This window comes from Littorina saxatilis, linkage group LG1, assembly GCF_037325665.1.
Source record: "Littorina saxatilis isolate snail1 linkage group LG1, US_GU_Lsax_2.0, whole genome shotgun sequence".
Taxonomy (NCBI): domain Eukaryota; kingdom Metazoa; phylum Mollusca; class Gastropoda; order Littorinimorpha; family Littorinidae; genus Littorina; species Littorina saxatilis.
The window spans coordinates 96,510,890-96,525,890 of NC_090245.1; the positions used below are offsets into that span (position 1 = coordinate 96,510,890).

The 15,001-nt window shown below is 44.5% G+C and overlaps 1 protein-coding gene across 1 annotated transcript; it reads left to right on the forward strand.

Moving 5' to 3' along the window:
• The first annotated feature begins 2,163 nt into the window (after positions 1-2,163).
• Positions 2,164-14,637, forward strand: LOC138955147 (angiopoietin-1-like). Its single transcript, XM_070326841.1, has 8 exons — positions 2,164-2,328; positions 5,551-5,808; positions 6,642-6,767; positions 8,205-8,414; positions 8,774-8,999; positions 10,324-10,573; positions 12,428-12,562; positions 14,106-14,637. The coding sequence occupies exons 1-8, from the start codon at positions 2,164-2,166 to the stop codon at positions 14,458-14,460; spliced, it is 1,725 nt and encodes a 574-aa protein (XP_070182942.1). The 3' UTR covers positions 14,461-14,637.
• Positions 14,638-15,001: the final 364 nt, after the last annotated feature.

Genomic DNA, 15,001 nt, shown 5'->3' on the forward strand with positions numbered 1-15,001 from the left:
TGTCTTCCTTTACCTCTTCATAAATTATGTAACATGGGGTAGGGGTGAAGGGAGTCGTGATTGCAGGCATTCGTGTCACTTTCACACAATAAACAAAATGCAAAAAAGCATATTTATCAACCAGGTAAAGATAGTAATGCAGGAAATTCACACCTTTACATGATCATTTAATTAGAATTATCCGCGGAAGCGCTATATAATCACAAAAATGTACATAGATCATCCCCTGAAATCGGCGTATACTGCCTAAATGGCGAGGTAAAAACGGCCTTACACGTAAAAATCCACTCGTGCAAAAACTTTAGTAAACGTGGGAGTTTCAGCCCATAAACGAAGAAGAAGAAGAAGAAGAAGAAGAAGAAGAAGAAGAAGAAGAAGAAGAAGAAGAACAAGAAGAAGAAGAAGAAGAAGAAGAAGATAGATCAAATAAGCTAGAAACGACGAAAATATCACTTTGTGACTGTGGCGCGGTTTTTTTACCGCCTACTGTACATGTTATCCGCCGCAGCACAAGCACATGACAAGGAACTTAGTCGATAAATATCGACAGGGGGCCGACAAATGGTTTAAATGGGAAATGTGTGTATATGGGTGTGGGTTTGAAACAAACAAACAAACAAACCAACCCATGTGAACCCCGGGCCGCAGGCCTTCGATGTAGTGATTGAAAAAAAAGGATGTTCTCAAATGGTTCAATTCTCATTTGGTCTGATTCTCAAATGGTACCGGTATACTCCCCCCCCCCCCCTGGCCGCAGGCCTAGGAGTAAAATTTTATAGACACTGACCTTCTTCCCAGGGGTCATTGACCCAGTTTTAGCTATGAGAGGTGGTTCGCCCAGAGGCTGTAGAGTATACTGGGGCGGTCTCTTTGATGTCTTGAGAGGAAACTTGGCCAGGGTAGTACATGCACCAGAACTGGTGGACACCAAGGACAAACATGAAATCGAAGCAGTTTGCTTTCAGAGAGAACGGTCGTCAGCAACTCAAACTTCTCTGTTTTCTTTTTTTTTAAAATCTGACTGTCTTTGTGGCCCCCTGACTCCGCCCCCCTCCCTCTGTAAGGACCCCCCTCCACAAGGACCGATTTTTGTCAACATTTTAAAGGTCGCTAGAGAGGGGTTCCACTGTATGACCTAACCGCTACTGGCAGACGGCCTCAATCTTCACGCGCAAAGACGAGATTAATAGGTGCTCGGTTTTGGTATTTTGAATTACATTACATTAAACCTTTGTTGGGTTTCATGGTCATGGCAACAGCCATAATAATATTACATGATGTATAATATCATATTTCAGCATATGTGAATTACATGTCATCATACTAAACTGTCATACATTTTTATTCCTACATTATTCTGATTGATCACAACCAAACCTACTATCATTGGACACATCCAAATGCAAGCGCCTGTTCTTGACAATTTCCCTCTGATCTAAATATAAAATCAGTGCAATTTCCTGGGTCGGGCTTTGCCACAGACACTCACGGTTTGGCCTGTAGGTAAAATGTACAATGTATTTTCTGATTTGTGCACAAAAGCTTTTTTTCTTTTTTCTTTTTTTTTAACATAACAATGTTTAATGTCACTGTATGTTTAAAAGACCATGGTCATATTTGTAAAAAAAATGTTAAATTAGAAAATAAATAACATTTTGGTTCATGATTTTTCCTACACCTGTGCTAAAAATAAGAAATAAAAATGTCGGGTATATAAGTCACTCAAATACAGCTAGGTATGAATGGCTCGGTTTGAGTTTGTTGCAGTTGACCCTGCACAATGCGACGTATCATGTTTTTGTTGAACAATTTTGACGTCACCCCTCCCATAGGGTGACGTATTTCACAACTTCCTGTGTTACACAAACTCTGTGATGACCAATTTTGACGTCACCCCTCCCATAGGGTGACGGATTTCACAACTTTCTACAGATGAACAATTTTGACGTCACCCCTCCCATAGGGTGACGGATGTCACAACTTCCTGTGTACACAAACTGATGACGTATTTCACAACAAAATGGCGCTGCCCATGGTCAACCTCGAAACTATCCGTATAGAATGGGGGCGTCCTCGCCCCCATAATAACTACTAGTAGAACTTATCATTCACTTGTGACCGTAGATGTTGACGAGACAGCTGCCATCGCGGGGGAAAAGGGCGATGTGGAAGTTGTTGGTGTTGCTGGTGGTGGTGCCGACACGGGGGGCGGAGGAGAGGGGGTGCACCTCCACCTTCCAGGTGTGGCAGCCTGACCAGGACGTCTTGAGACAGATCGAGCACGTGCAACACGCTGTGCAGAACCTGACCTACTTCTGTCAGGCACAGGTAGAGAGGCTTTGTCAACGTGTGTGTGTGTGTGTGTGTGGGGGGGTGTTTGTGTGTGTGGGTGTGTGTGTGTGTTTGTGTGTTGGGGTGGGGGCGGCGGTGCTTGTATGTGTGTGTGTGTGTGTGTTTGTGCGTGCCTGTGTGTGTGTGTGTTGTGCGTGCCTGTGTGTGTGTGTGTGTGTGTGTGTGTTTGTGCGTGCCTGTGTGTGTGTTTGTGCGTGCCTGTGTGTGTGTGTGTGTGTGTGTGTGTGTGTGTGTGTGTGTGTGTGAGAAATCTATTTTAAACCTGTATAAATCAGTTCATGTTTAGATGTAAATGAGCCTGTGCCAAAACGTGGTCAGCAAGAAGATACCTACCTTTCAAGAATAATTTCTCTTTATTAAAGCAGCAAGTTACTAATAGCACACTCCTTCTTAAAGTAAACCCTTCAGAGAGACAGTACAGATAATTTCATCAGTTTTTATCAATTGGAAGGTCTTGAAAAGGTTATTAGAATGCCCCAAAATGACAAAATCCGACACTTTCAAAGTGGGACATTTGACACATAAATATAGCTACTTCATTGTTTTGTAAGAGCATGTATGCTCATTGGAAATTAAATTTCTTGATTGTATTTCTATTAGTGTATAAATATAATGAGGATTTGCTCAAATGAGTTTGCACCCAAAACATGTTTGAATATTTTTGAACAATTTGAGTTTTAAAAGTGGCGTGTCAACTGTAACGGTTCATGTCCTAAATTTCTCAAATTTAAGACTGCAATTTTCTTATTTAATTATATATTTGATAGCTTTCAGTACATTAACATCAAGAAAAGAGCCTTTACATTGAAGCCTCATGACAAAAGAAAAACTCAGATGTCATTTCTACACTCTTATTTTTGAAATTTCAAATATTTGATAATTACTGTGTCTTTTCGTTACGATTGACCATTTCCTTATAAAATTCACAATTTGTTTCCTCTCTTTTGAATTACAGTTTAAAATGATAGCTTTTATTCACACCTGCCTGAACAAAACTTAGTTGAAGGGCATATGTAGTTATTTTAGGCTACAAAATAAAATATTTGTACTGTGTCCTCTTTACAGAACCGTTACGATTGACATACTGTGTCTTCAGCAGGCCGTTACGATTGACACGCAAAAGTCTAAAAATCACTCAAAGCAGCATGTGTCTTGCTTCCCCTTTTGCACAGTTCCTGTGGTTGGTATTCTTAATGATAATTGAGAAAGATTTCAATGTGGTGTCTTGATGTCTTGTCACAGCAGTTATTTATTGTTCGGGACATTTTTAATGTCTTCCGGGACATGTTACAGTTGACACACTAAATTTGAAAACTCATCCTGTGTATGTTTCTCCTGGCTCATTTTGTATTCAAACAATAAGTATGAGTTACTTATTACTAATTTTGTCCAAAATTACATCTTTTTTTTAAAAATAAGTGAACAATATGCATTGAATATTGAAACAAAATTTCATGTCTCATTTCGTGTGACACACCAATATGAGTATCTATTCTTAGTAATCTGAATAGAAATCCAACTAAGTTTGGATACCAAAACATTTACAATGCCATAAATACAACATAGCTTTTTAAACTTTTGCTCTGAAACTATTTTTGCGTTTGTGAGGAGAAAATGTTGACTTGTTATGTGTCAATCGTAACGGAAGACACAGTGGTTACGTCATTTGTTTAGTCCAGCAGTCTCAGCTATGTGAGCAATAGGAATATATCCTTAGCTTACAATGCATGTGTTCTGCGCGAACTTAGAATCCGGTTTCATTCTAGAATGGACCGGGTCCAGGTTGGAATTCTAACCCTGCGCAAGTACAGGGGTGCCATTCTAGAATGAAACCCTTGTTGCTGGTCCATTCTAGAATCGGCCGTGCGCAAGGTTGGAATTTGGGTCCAAGTTGGAATAGTCATTTCAGTTAGACTATCACACAGCCAAAGCCACAAATGTGGATTTTCTGTTTGTTTTTGTTTTGTGTGTGTTTGGTTGGTTTTTTTTTCGGGGTTTTTTACACTTTACTCAAAGACATCGTGAATTGGGATTGTGATGTTCTGAAAGTGATTACGATTTTGAGAGACACTCAGCACTGATCGCTACGAACGGAAATTTCCGGACTGACAGTGTTTTGCCGATCTCGCTTGTAACTTTTAATCTTATTCATATACATGAAGTTGGTCTTCTGAATTGTGAAGATATAATGTTAACTTTTTTTTAAACCTGTGACAACAGCTCTATAACTCACTCTGTCCTTCTGTTGGTCTGTCTGTCGGTTAGTCGGTCTGACCGTCTGTCTGTCTGTCTGTCAAAAAATTGTCAAAAAACCGGACATTTCCGAGAGGGAGACAGCGCTGACATTGCAAGCGGCCGCAACCGGCTCTCATCACAAAAACAACTGCCCTGCAAACAATACCGCCCTGGTAGTCCCCCTTGCTATGGTCTGCCTTTGTTTATTGCGTACTCAGGAGTGTCAACTTTCTTGACATGACATGACATCGCAAGATCGCCAAAGGATTTTTTTCAGGGGTAGACAAATCAGCCCCATTTTATCAAAGGGAAGGTGCAGGTGGAGATAATTCAAGGGAAGACAACTCTGTCTTACCTACAAACATTACGGCCCCCTTTATTCAAGGGTTTCATTCTAGAATGGCACCCCTGTACTTGCGCAGGGTTAGAATTCCAACCTGGACCCGGTCCATTCTAGAATGAAACCGGATTCTAAGTTCGCGCAGAACACATGTATGTATAAAAATGTGATTTTGAGCCATTTAACACTTTTTATGAACAAAATATTAAGCATAGTACTGTGTCCTGCGTTACAGTTGACACACATAAATATCAAGCTTTGTCCTGGCATTATCAAAAAGGTATGCTACCAGTTATCTTTTAACTGTCAAAAACAGAATCCTAAAACAGTCAAAATGACTATATTAAATTTGCAAAGCTCTGTTTGCATTCTGAATTTTGCATGTGAATGTCCCATTTCAAGGATCACCTTTTGGCACAGGCTCAAATACATCCCCGCAATGAAAGCTGAACAGTGTCGACGTAAGAGTATTGTATCCACTCTTTCTTTAAAAGCGAATCACAAACGACGCTCTTCAGTTTTAATTTAAGCAGAGCTTGTTGTGTGGTCAGTAGTGACTCGGTTTTAGTTAACTATTATTTTCTAAATAAAATGTGTTTAAACCAAGCATCGATTCCTTACAGACGGCCAAAGCGGAAACGAAGATGTCGCAACACTTGACCGAGTTTCATAACGCCACCTGGCGGCTGGAGCGTGACATCTTGAGCATGCGAGTCACCCGGATGGACGCCCAGCTGCAGACGACAAAGCTGACTGCTGACGTCAGCAATGTGAGGAGAGAGCTGGACAACAACAATCGCCGTGTGGACGACCTTGAACTTGACCTCTACATGCTGAGGACCAAGTACAAAGATGCTGCACCCAGGTATGGGCATACGTACGTAAAACATAACCGGGACGATTGGGGGGAGGGGGGCGGGGTGGTAGGGGGGATATTATTTTTCATTTGTATTTTTGACCAAAATATGACATTTTACTCGATAGAGAAAGTCAGTGTTACCCCAAGACCGCGCTAACGGTCGAGGTGAAACATGACTGACTATGTAGTTATGGGTTTTGTTCAGACTTTTCGGTTCGTTCGTCCTCCGAATTCACTGGATCTCTTCGAGGTAGTGTATTGTGTCGTAGTCCAGGGAAAACACCAATGAGAAGAGGCTTAGAAACTTCGAGCGTTTCCATTGTATTTGCTTGTGTTTATCCATCTGTAACCTTCCCCCCGCACCCATGGGGACCGGCTATTTGTTACCTACCGACAAGCATTTTTGTTACTGAGTTCGTTAGGAATGAAAAGTCTTGTAAATTATGCCAAACTGCAGTGCCACCCTTCCACTTTACAGGGTTAGATATCTCTGACCACTTCTTTGCTTGTATAACACACACACTCATATCAAAACTTTATAATGTGTGGGTCTCACCCATAATTTGAAGCTGATACGGTCTCACAAATCCGGCTGATCAGGAAAAACAAGACCGAATAGTTGAGCCAATGAGGCGCGGTGTTTCAGATTCGAGCGAGCCAAGGTGTCCAATGACGTGTTTAAGATAAGACCGAAAAATTCAGCCAATGAGGCGTCGTGTTTCAGATAAGACTGAAAAGTTCAGCCAATGAGTAGTCGTGCTTCAGATAAGACAAAAACGTTGAGCCATTGAGAGGTCGTGTTTCAAAAAAGTTGAGCCAATGAGGCGTGTTGTTTACAGATACGAGCGAGCCCAGCTGTCCAATGACGTGGCGTCTCTGCTGAAGAACAGCGTGGGTGACCTGAAGGCTGAGTGGCTCCTGATGAAGAGAGAGATCGACTCGCTCAAGGCACGACACTTCCACATCTCCTTGTGTTTTATTGTACAGTTTTATAGAGTTGTTAGATGAAGAGGGAGATCGACTCGCTGAAGGCACGACACTTCCTCCTCTCTAGTATAGTGCTCGCATTGTGTTAAGTTGTACAGTTGTATAGACTAGAACATGTTTTACATGGAGAGAGAGGAGAGAGAGAGAGAGAGAGAGAGAGAGAGAGAGAGAGAGAGAGAGAGAGAGAGCATGCTCCCTATACATCCTAGTGCGCGTTGACACACACACACACACAAACACACAAACACACACACAACCGCACGCACGCATTCACGCATGCATTCACGCACGCACGCACACACAAACACACACACACACACACACACACACACACACAATCAATCAATCAATCAATCAATCAATCAATATGAGGCTTATATCGCGCGTATTCCGTGGGTACAGTTCTAAGCGCAGGGATTTATTTTTTTATTTTTTTATTTTTATGCAATTTATATCGCGCACATATCATATTCAAGGCGCAGGGATTTATTTATGCCGTGTGAGATGGAATTTTTGTACACAATACATCACGCATTCACATCGGCCAGCAGATTGCAGCCATTTCGGCGCATATCCTACTTTTCACGGCCTATTATTCCAAGTCACACGGGTATTTAGGTGGACATTTTTATCTATGCGTATACAATTTTGCCAGGAAAGACCCTTTTGTCAATCGTGGGATCTTTAACGTGCACACATCAATGTAGTGTACACGAAGGGACCTCGGTTTTTCGTCTCATCCGAAAGACTAGCACTTGAACCCACCACCTAGGTTAGGAAAGGGGGGAGAAAATTGCTAACGCCCTGACCCAGGGTCGAACTCGCAACCTCTCGCTTCCGAGCGCAAGTGCGTTACCACTCGGCCACCCAAACTAGACACACACATACACACACACACACACACACACACACACACACACACTGCGCAATTATCCCAGTGCTATCAGGATAAACGTACGCCATATCCATACAGTGGCACGTTTGAAGACCATGCTTGCTCAGAGAGAGTTGCGCCGCTTGCCTTACCGGTACAGCCTTCAAGATAACAGCATGCTTCCCTACCCCTATCCCCCGCCCCCACCCTCTCTACCTGTTTCAAGATAGATCCCCTGGTCATGAAAGGACTAAAAACTCAAATACTCCGAACACACTATACTTACTGTCGGTCCTACCAGTTTAGTCATGAGGACAACGAATGTCCATAATCCCTCCCCGAACGCATACAAACGATCAGCGTACAACTTATTTTAATGGACCCCCAACCCCCACCCCCAACAATTTAAATTTATCTCCCTTTTAATTAAGACCTTGTTTTGTGTTAACATTTCCACTGCAAATTTACCTCCGTTTAAAAACGCCCTCCTTTTTCAGACTTGATTTTCTCAGATTCTCGGGGTCTTAAAATGGGGTTCCACTGTACACTTGTTACAGAGAGAGTCGCGCCGCCTGTCCCACCAGTACAACCGTGAGAACAACAGCAGCCACCAGGTGGCGGAAGAGATGAGGCAAGTGAGCGGTGGTCTGCGGGCCCTGGAGAAACGGACAGTCCGCACCGATGACCTCCTGCACAGGATGGAGGGACGTCTCAACAAGGCCCTGGCCGACTTTGATCAGGTCAAGGACACTCTCGTGGATCTCAAGGTCAGAAGTGCGCGCACTTGTTCCTTCACTTTTTCGTATATGCGTAGGTTCCGAATAGAAAACCTTTGACAGTTGAACAAAAGTGGACACACCATGGTTATATTTTTAATGTTATTATGAAAGACAATTATTATTTTGAAAGTTGTTCGGTTTTGTTCGTTCTTTCGCAAATAATGGTAAATTTGTCAAAATATTGTTTCGACAGGCCTGTTCACTATAAGCTCAGGAGAAAAACAAAACGCTTCAGTTCCATATGTTCAGCTTCGTTGTTGCTTTTCGCAAATAATTGTTGTTTGTACGTAAATTTGTCCAAATAACTTTTTCAAGATTTCGTTTTCTGACATATTTCTTCCCCGCAGCTGGAGCGCGAGGAACATCATAATGAGATGACGTCATTGCGGCAGAGCAACATCCGTGTTCAGAAGGAGCTGCACGAGCTTCAGGTGGACACCAACCGCCTGAAGGAGAGGCAGCACCCGCTCCCCGCCCAGGGGGGTTCGGGGGGCAGGGTGCTGGGGGCTCAGGGGGAGAACTCCCCAGACGTTGTTCTGCAGGGGGCTGCCGGCGATGACTTCATCCCTAGAGGTTAGAATAACACCAACAGGGGCGTTTAGCCTGATTCTGTTTGGAACATAGTACCATATTGGTAGTCACAGGTTGCGTAAATTGAACAACCGGGTCAGAGGTTACGGCCTTCTAGCCGCGAGACCGTTCCCACATGCTGTAATACTAGGTGAGTTAGGTGAGTTAGTGGTCTGCATGTTGTAAGCTTATTTTGACAGCGAGCTTCTCCTAACTCGTGCTGTATTGCGCAATGCCAGATGTGACTTGCGGTTAAGTTTAACGTTAACCACGAGTGACTTAAAGCTAGCCCTCTATGGGCCAGGTGTAACCTCACTTTCAGTGACTTGCAGTCATTTTTGAAATCTCCATTCGTCAGAAAGCACTCCTCAGTTCCCAGGGCGATATTGTTTAAGCCATGTGAGTCGGCTGTTGTAGTGCCATTTCCAGCTGAAAGACTGACCAAAAATAGGTAATTTATACCAAACATGAAATGGCACATGCAGTCCTTTTCCGGTGAAAAGAGTTGTGCTGTGCCTCAGATATGGCCATGATTGACATGGTATGAGACCATCCCTCCATGTGGACACATACCAAACATCACCAGGATGACTGCTTCCTTACACGGACGGGCAATCTTTTGATGAATTAATTTCCGATTAACGGACACGAATGGCAACGTGTGAAAAATTGATCAAAACATTCTCACTCTGCACAAGAATCAACCAGGATGTTAACTTGGTGCATATCAAAGAGGAGGGGTGGTAGTAGGCATGCCAGATCCGAGATGCTGGGCCGACCTGTTTTCATGACATTGTCAAAATGTATAGGTAAAGGTATAGTCCTATAATCATTCCTGATCGTGGGGGAGCGTGATGTTAGGTAAAGGTATAGTCCTATAATCATTCCTGATCGTGGGGGAGCGTGATGTTAGGTAAAGGTATAGTCCTATAATCATTCCTGATCGTGGGGGAGCGTGATGCTAGAGATCTCAGAATCAAAAAACAAGAAAGGTAAGTTGTTGGAACGTTTGTTATTAACAAAACAATACGTTACAATCACAAGTATATCGACCCAACGGTCTTTTAGGTGAACAGACAAACAATTAGTCACAAAAACTTCTCTTGATGGAATGTTCGGCCGCTAGCCAGGAAGCCAAGCGAATGAATCATGCACGTAAAAGCCCGTTGGGTCGATATATTTGTGATTGTAACGTATTCTTTTGTCAATAACAAACGTTCCAACAACTTAACATTTCGTCTTTTGATTGTGAATTTTGGAACGTTGGCAGTCACTTTGTTTTTGGATTTGTTAGAGATCTCAACTACACTCGGGCCAGCTCAATGAGGGCGGTGCCCACTCCTCTCCTTTGCTGCCTTCGCCTTCCCCGTTAAAAGGACGGTGCTGTTAATGAAAAAGTATTCTTTGTCGCCGTCAGACTGTCACGAGCTGTACCAGACCGGAAGTCGGACGAGCGGTGTGTACCACGTGCAGCCTAGTGGCGCCCCCTACATGACGCCTGTGTACTGTCTGATGCTGAACGGCACGGGACACACTGTCATACAGCGCAGGGTGGACGGGCTGCTCAACTTCAACAGGTAGCTGCTATTGGTCAGGTCTGGGCATTCTTGCGTGTGTTTTTTCGCGACCTTATCCCACTTGCGGCAGGTATAGAGCGCATGCGAGAAGTTATTGAGAGAGTGCGACAATTTTTTTTTTGCGCCTGAGGTCCATGTTCGTGTTCATGTTTTGTTTATCTGTAGTTCCAATTTCCTGTATGATCATACAATGGGGTCCATGTCCGTGTTCATGTTTTGTTTATCTATAGTTCTAAGTTTTTGTATGATCAAACTATGGGGTCTATGTCCGTGTTCATGTTTTGTTTATCTGTAGTTCCAATTTCCTGTATGATCATACAATGGGGTCCATGTCCGTGTTCATGTTTTGTTTATCTGTAGTTCCAATTTCTTGTATGATCATACAATGGGGTCCATGTCCGTGTTCATGTTTTGTTTATCTGTAGTTCCAATTTCCTGTATGATCATACAATGGGGTCCATGTCCGTGTTCATGTTTTGTTTATCTGTAGTTCTAATTTCCTGGAACCCTCTGGGACTGAGTGAAGTACGTTTCGCGTGCCATTGCAGCACTGTTGGCACTGTGAGGAGCGGGCTGTGAGAGTTCTTCCGGCAGTTGAGCTGCAATGAAGCTGTACTTTGCCTCACTGTCTACTTAGACGACAACACATACACACACACACACACACACACACACACACACACACACACACGTATACACACACACAAACACACACATACACACACACACACACACACACACACACACACACACACCGTGCACACACACACCCACACACCGTGCACACACACACACACACACACACACACACACACACACACACACACACACACACACACACACACACACACATCAGGGGCGGATCAGTTCATTTTATGGGGGGGGGTTTCTAAAAGTATATTGTGAAGATATGGGTGTGAAGGCGCAAAGCGCCGAGCCGACGGCGCAAAGCGCCTAGCTTGCTAGGGGGGTCCGGGGGCATGCTCCCCCAGAAAATTTTGAAAAAAAGGATGCAAAATGGTGCAATCTGGTGCATTCTGAGGATGATCATTACCAGTTTCAGGCAGCAGATTTTGTCACTGATTAATACCCCCAAAATATTTTTATTTTTTGGCTGGGGGGGGTTTCCGGAAACCCCAGAAACCCCCCCCTCGTCCGCCCCTGCACATGTAATATTGTGGACCAAATCATAGCAGGCGACGATAAGTCATATGTTAGTTGCGTGTTATCCACCACGTGATATGTTCGATATCCGCCATTGCTGTAACCACAAGAAGCACGCCAGACGGGCGGCGCAATATTCCCGTATTACAGAACTGACTATTGTGTATTGAGTCTCCTGTCTGCGTGCGTGAGACACTACAACACACACACACACACACACACACACACACACACACACACACACACACACACACACACACACACACACACACACACACACACACGACGACGACTATTCTAAATGAAAGTCGAGTGTGTGCGGTGTGTGGCATGTGAAGTGTAGTATTGACTAAGGGTGAATGGTGGGTAAACTGTTGTGTGTGCAACCTATGAAGATACTGACTGAATACTTGTCGTGTTTGCATGGGTTGTGAAAGAGTCTGCTTTTATTGAAGCAAACTTTCCCACGTGGCATTATTGGCGAGTCACAAGCGAGGGGTGTGTCTCAAACACGCGGACAAGGAGCATGTGTGGAAAGTTTGCCTCAATAAAAACAAGAGTATTCGCTCGTTCACTACCAATGCAAGCCTGACAGAGTTATTTCTGAAGTCTGTCTATTAATGACAACGTTTACCCTGTCATCTGTTAACCGGTACCCATTTATTGATAAAAGCCCTGTGATGATTCCAGACGGTGGCTGGAGTACCAATACGGGTTCGGCAATCCTTACGCCGAGTTCTGGGTGGGCAACGATCTCCTGCACCTGCTGACTCAGCAAAAACACTACCTGCTGAGGGTCGACCTTCTGGACTGGGAGGGCAAAAGGTGAGATAATCATTCACCTGCTGACTCAGCAAGAACACTACCTGCTGAGGGTCGACCTTCTGGACTGGGAGGGCAAAAGGTAAGACAATCATTCACCTGCTGACTCAACAAAAACACTACCTGCTGAGGGTCGACCTTCTGGACTGGGAGGGCAAAAGTTAAGACAATCATTCACCTGCTGACTCAGCAAAAACACTACCTGCTGAGGGTCGACCTTCTGGACTGGGAGGGCAAAAGGTAAGACAATCATTCACCTGCTGACTCAGCAAAACACTACCTGCTGAGGGTCGACCTTCTGGGCTGGGAGGGCAAAAGGTAAGACAATCATTCACCTGCTGACTCAGCAAAAACACTACCTGCTGAGGGTCGACCTTCTGGACTGGGAGGGCAAAAGGTAAGACAATCATTCACCTGCTGACTCAGCAAAAACACTACCTGCTGAGGGTCGACCTTCTGGACTGGGAGGGCAAAAGGTAAGACAATCATTCACCTGCTGACTCAGCAAAAACACTACCTGCTGAGGGTCGACCTTCTGGACTGGGAGGGCAAAAGGTAAGACAATCATTCACCTGCTGACTCAGCAAAAACACTACCTGCTGAGGGTCGACCTTCTGGACTGGGAGGGCAAAAGGTAAGACAATCATTCACCTGCTGACTCAGCAAAAACACTACCTGCTGAGGGTCGACCTTCTGGACTGGGAGGGCAAAAGGTAAGACAATCATTCACCTGCTGACTCAGCAAAACACTACCTGCTGAGGGTCGACCTTCTGGACTGGGAGGGCAAAAGGTGAGATAATCATTCACCTGCTGACTCAGCAAAAACACTACCTGCTGAGGGTCGACCTTCTGGACTGGGAGGGCAAAAGGTGAGATAATCATTCACCTGCTGACTCAGCAAAAACACTACCTGATGAGGGTCGACCTTCTGGACTGGGAGGGCAAAAGGTGAGATAATCATTCACCTGCTGACTCAGCAAAAACACTACCTGATGAGGGTCGACCTTCTGGACTAGGAGGGCAAAAGGTGAGATAATCATGCATGTTGCAGGTGTGTCGGTGCATCTTTTTTGCATTGTCGTTCAGGTAAACGGAGCCGTTTCTGCAATTCTTGCTGGGAGGCATACAGCTTGGTGTGCAGCGGGGCGTAACGATATCGTGTATCAACGAGTTACAGGCCGGGGCACTGTGGGGGCCACACTGCTCATTTTTCCGATTCTTTATTTAAATTGATGTGTCATTTTCAAAATTAGTTAGTCAGCTGTGTTTGTGTGTGTGTGTGTGTGTGTGTGTGTGTGTGTGTGTGTGTGTGTGTGTGTGTGCGTGCGTGTGTGTGTGTATGTGTGTGTGTGTGTGTACGTACGTGGGGGCGTCTGTGTGTGTGTGTGTGTGTGTGTGTGTAATGGAGATCGCCGATTTGGCTTTCGCTGGGGGTATGCAGTGCCTTGCGTGGTGGACGAATGTGCCAAAGGCATTGCACTTCTACTTAATTAGCACTATCATTATTATCATTACTATTACTATTATTATCATTATTGTGTGCAGGTATTGGGCGGAATACTCTCAGTTCGTGGTGGCCGACTCCAGCAACCACTACCGCCTGCGTGTCGGCGGCTACACAGGCGACGCCGGCGACTCGCTCAGCTACCACGACAACATGGCTTTCTCCACCGAGGACGTGGACAACGACCTACACACGCGCCACTGCGCCGCCGAGAACCAGGGAGGCTGGTGGTTCAACCACTGCTTCTCCTCCAACCTGAACGGCGTCTTCCACAGGGCTTGGTACTCGCAGGCCTCGTCCAACTACGCTGATGGCGTCGTCTGGTACACCGCCAAGGACTCCGAGTTCTACTCCATGAAGGGTGTGACCATGATGCTCAAGCCAAAGACACCGTGAATAATCAAAATGGAATGTACTATATAGTTCAAGTGTACAGCTAAAGGCGCTTGGACCTTCTACTCCGTGACCAATCCTAATAAATTATGTAATATGGGAATGACTATAATGGAATGTTAATAGTGCAAGTGTACAGATAAAGTAAAGGCTAGTTCTAGTATATGAAGGGTGGCGCCATAATCTTAAAACCCAAAACGACCGTGAACAATCCTAGTGTTATGTAGTGTCCAGCTGAGGGCATTTAGTTCTACTCCATGAAGGGTGTGACCATGATGCCCAAACCAAAAACAACGTGAATGATCACAACGGAATGTACGATGTAGTGCAAGTGTACAGCTAATGGCGCTTGGACCTTCGCCATGACCAATCCTAGTAAATGATGTAGTATATCGCTGAGTACTCTGAGTTCTATTCATATAAAGGTGTCACGATGATGCTCAAACCCAAAACTCCGTGATGTGCAAACAGCAACATCAAGATTTGGTGTGTAGGAAAAGGCTGTTTCTTTAAAGACTCAATACCTAACGATGGGCAATGATGC

What these genes read in the sequence shown, in the direction of transcription:
- LOC138955147 (XM_070326841.1), top strand. Translation starts at nt 2,164, where the DNA reads ATGTGGAAGTTGTTGGTGTTGCTGGTGGTGGTGCCGACACGGGGGGCG. An exon ending in CGATGACTTCATCCCTAGAG is followed by an intron (nt 9,000 to 10,323) that starts GTTAGAATAACA and finishes CAGCTCAATGAG; the next exon opens with GGCGGTGCCCACTCCTCTCC. An exon ending in CTGGACTGGGAGGGCAAAAG is followed by an intron (nt 12,563 to 14,105) that starts GTGAGATAATCA and finishes TATTGTGTGCAG; the next exon opens with GTATTGGGCGGAATACTCTC.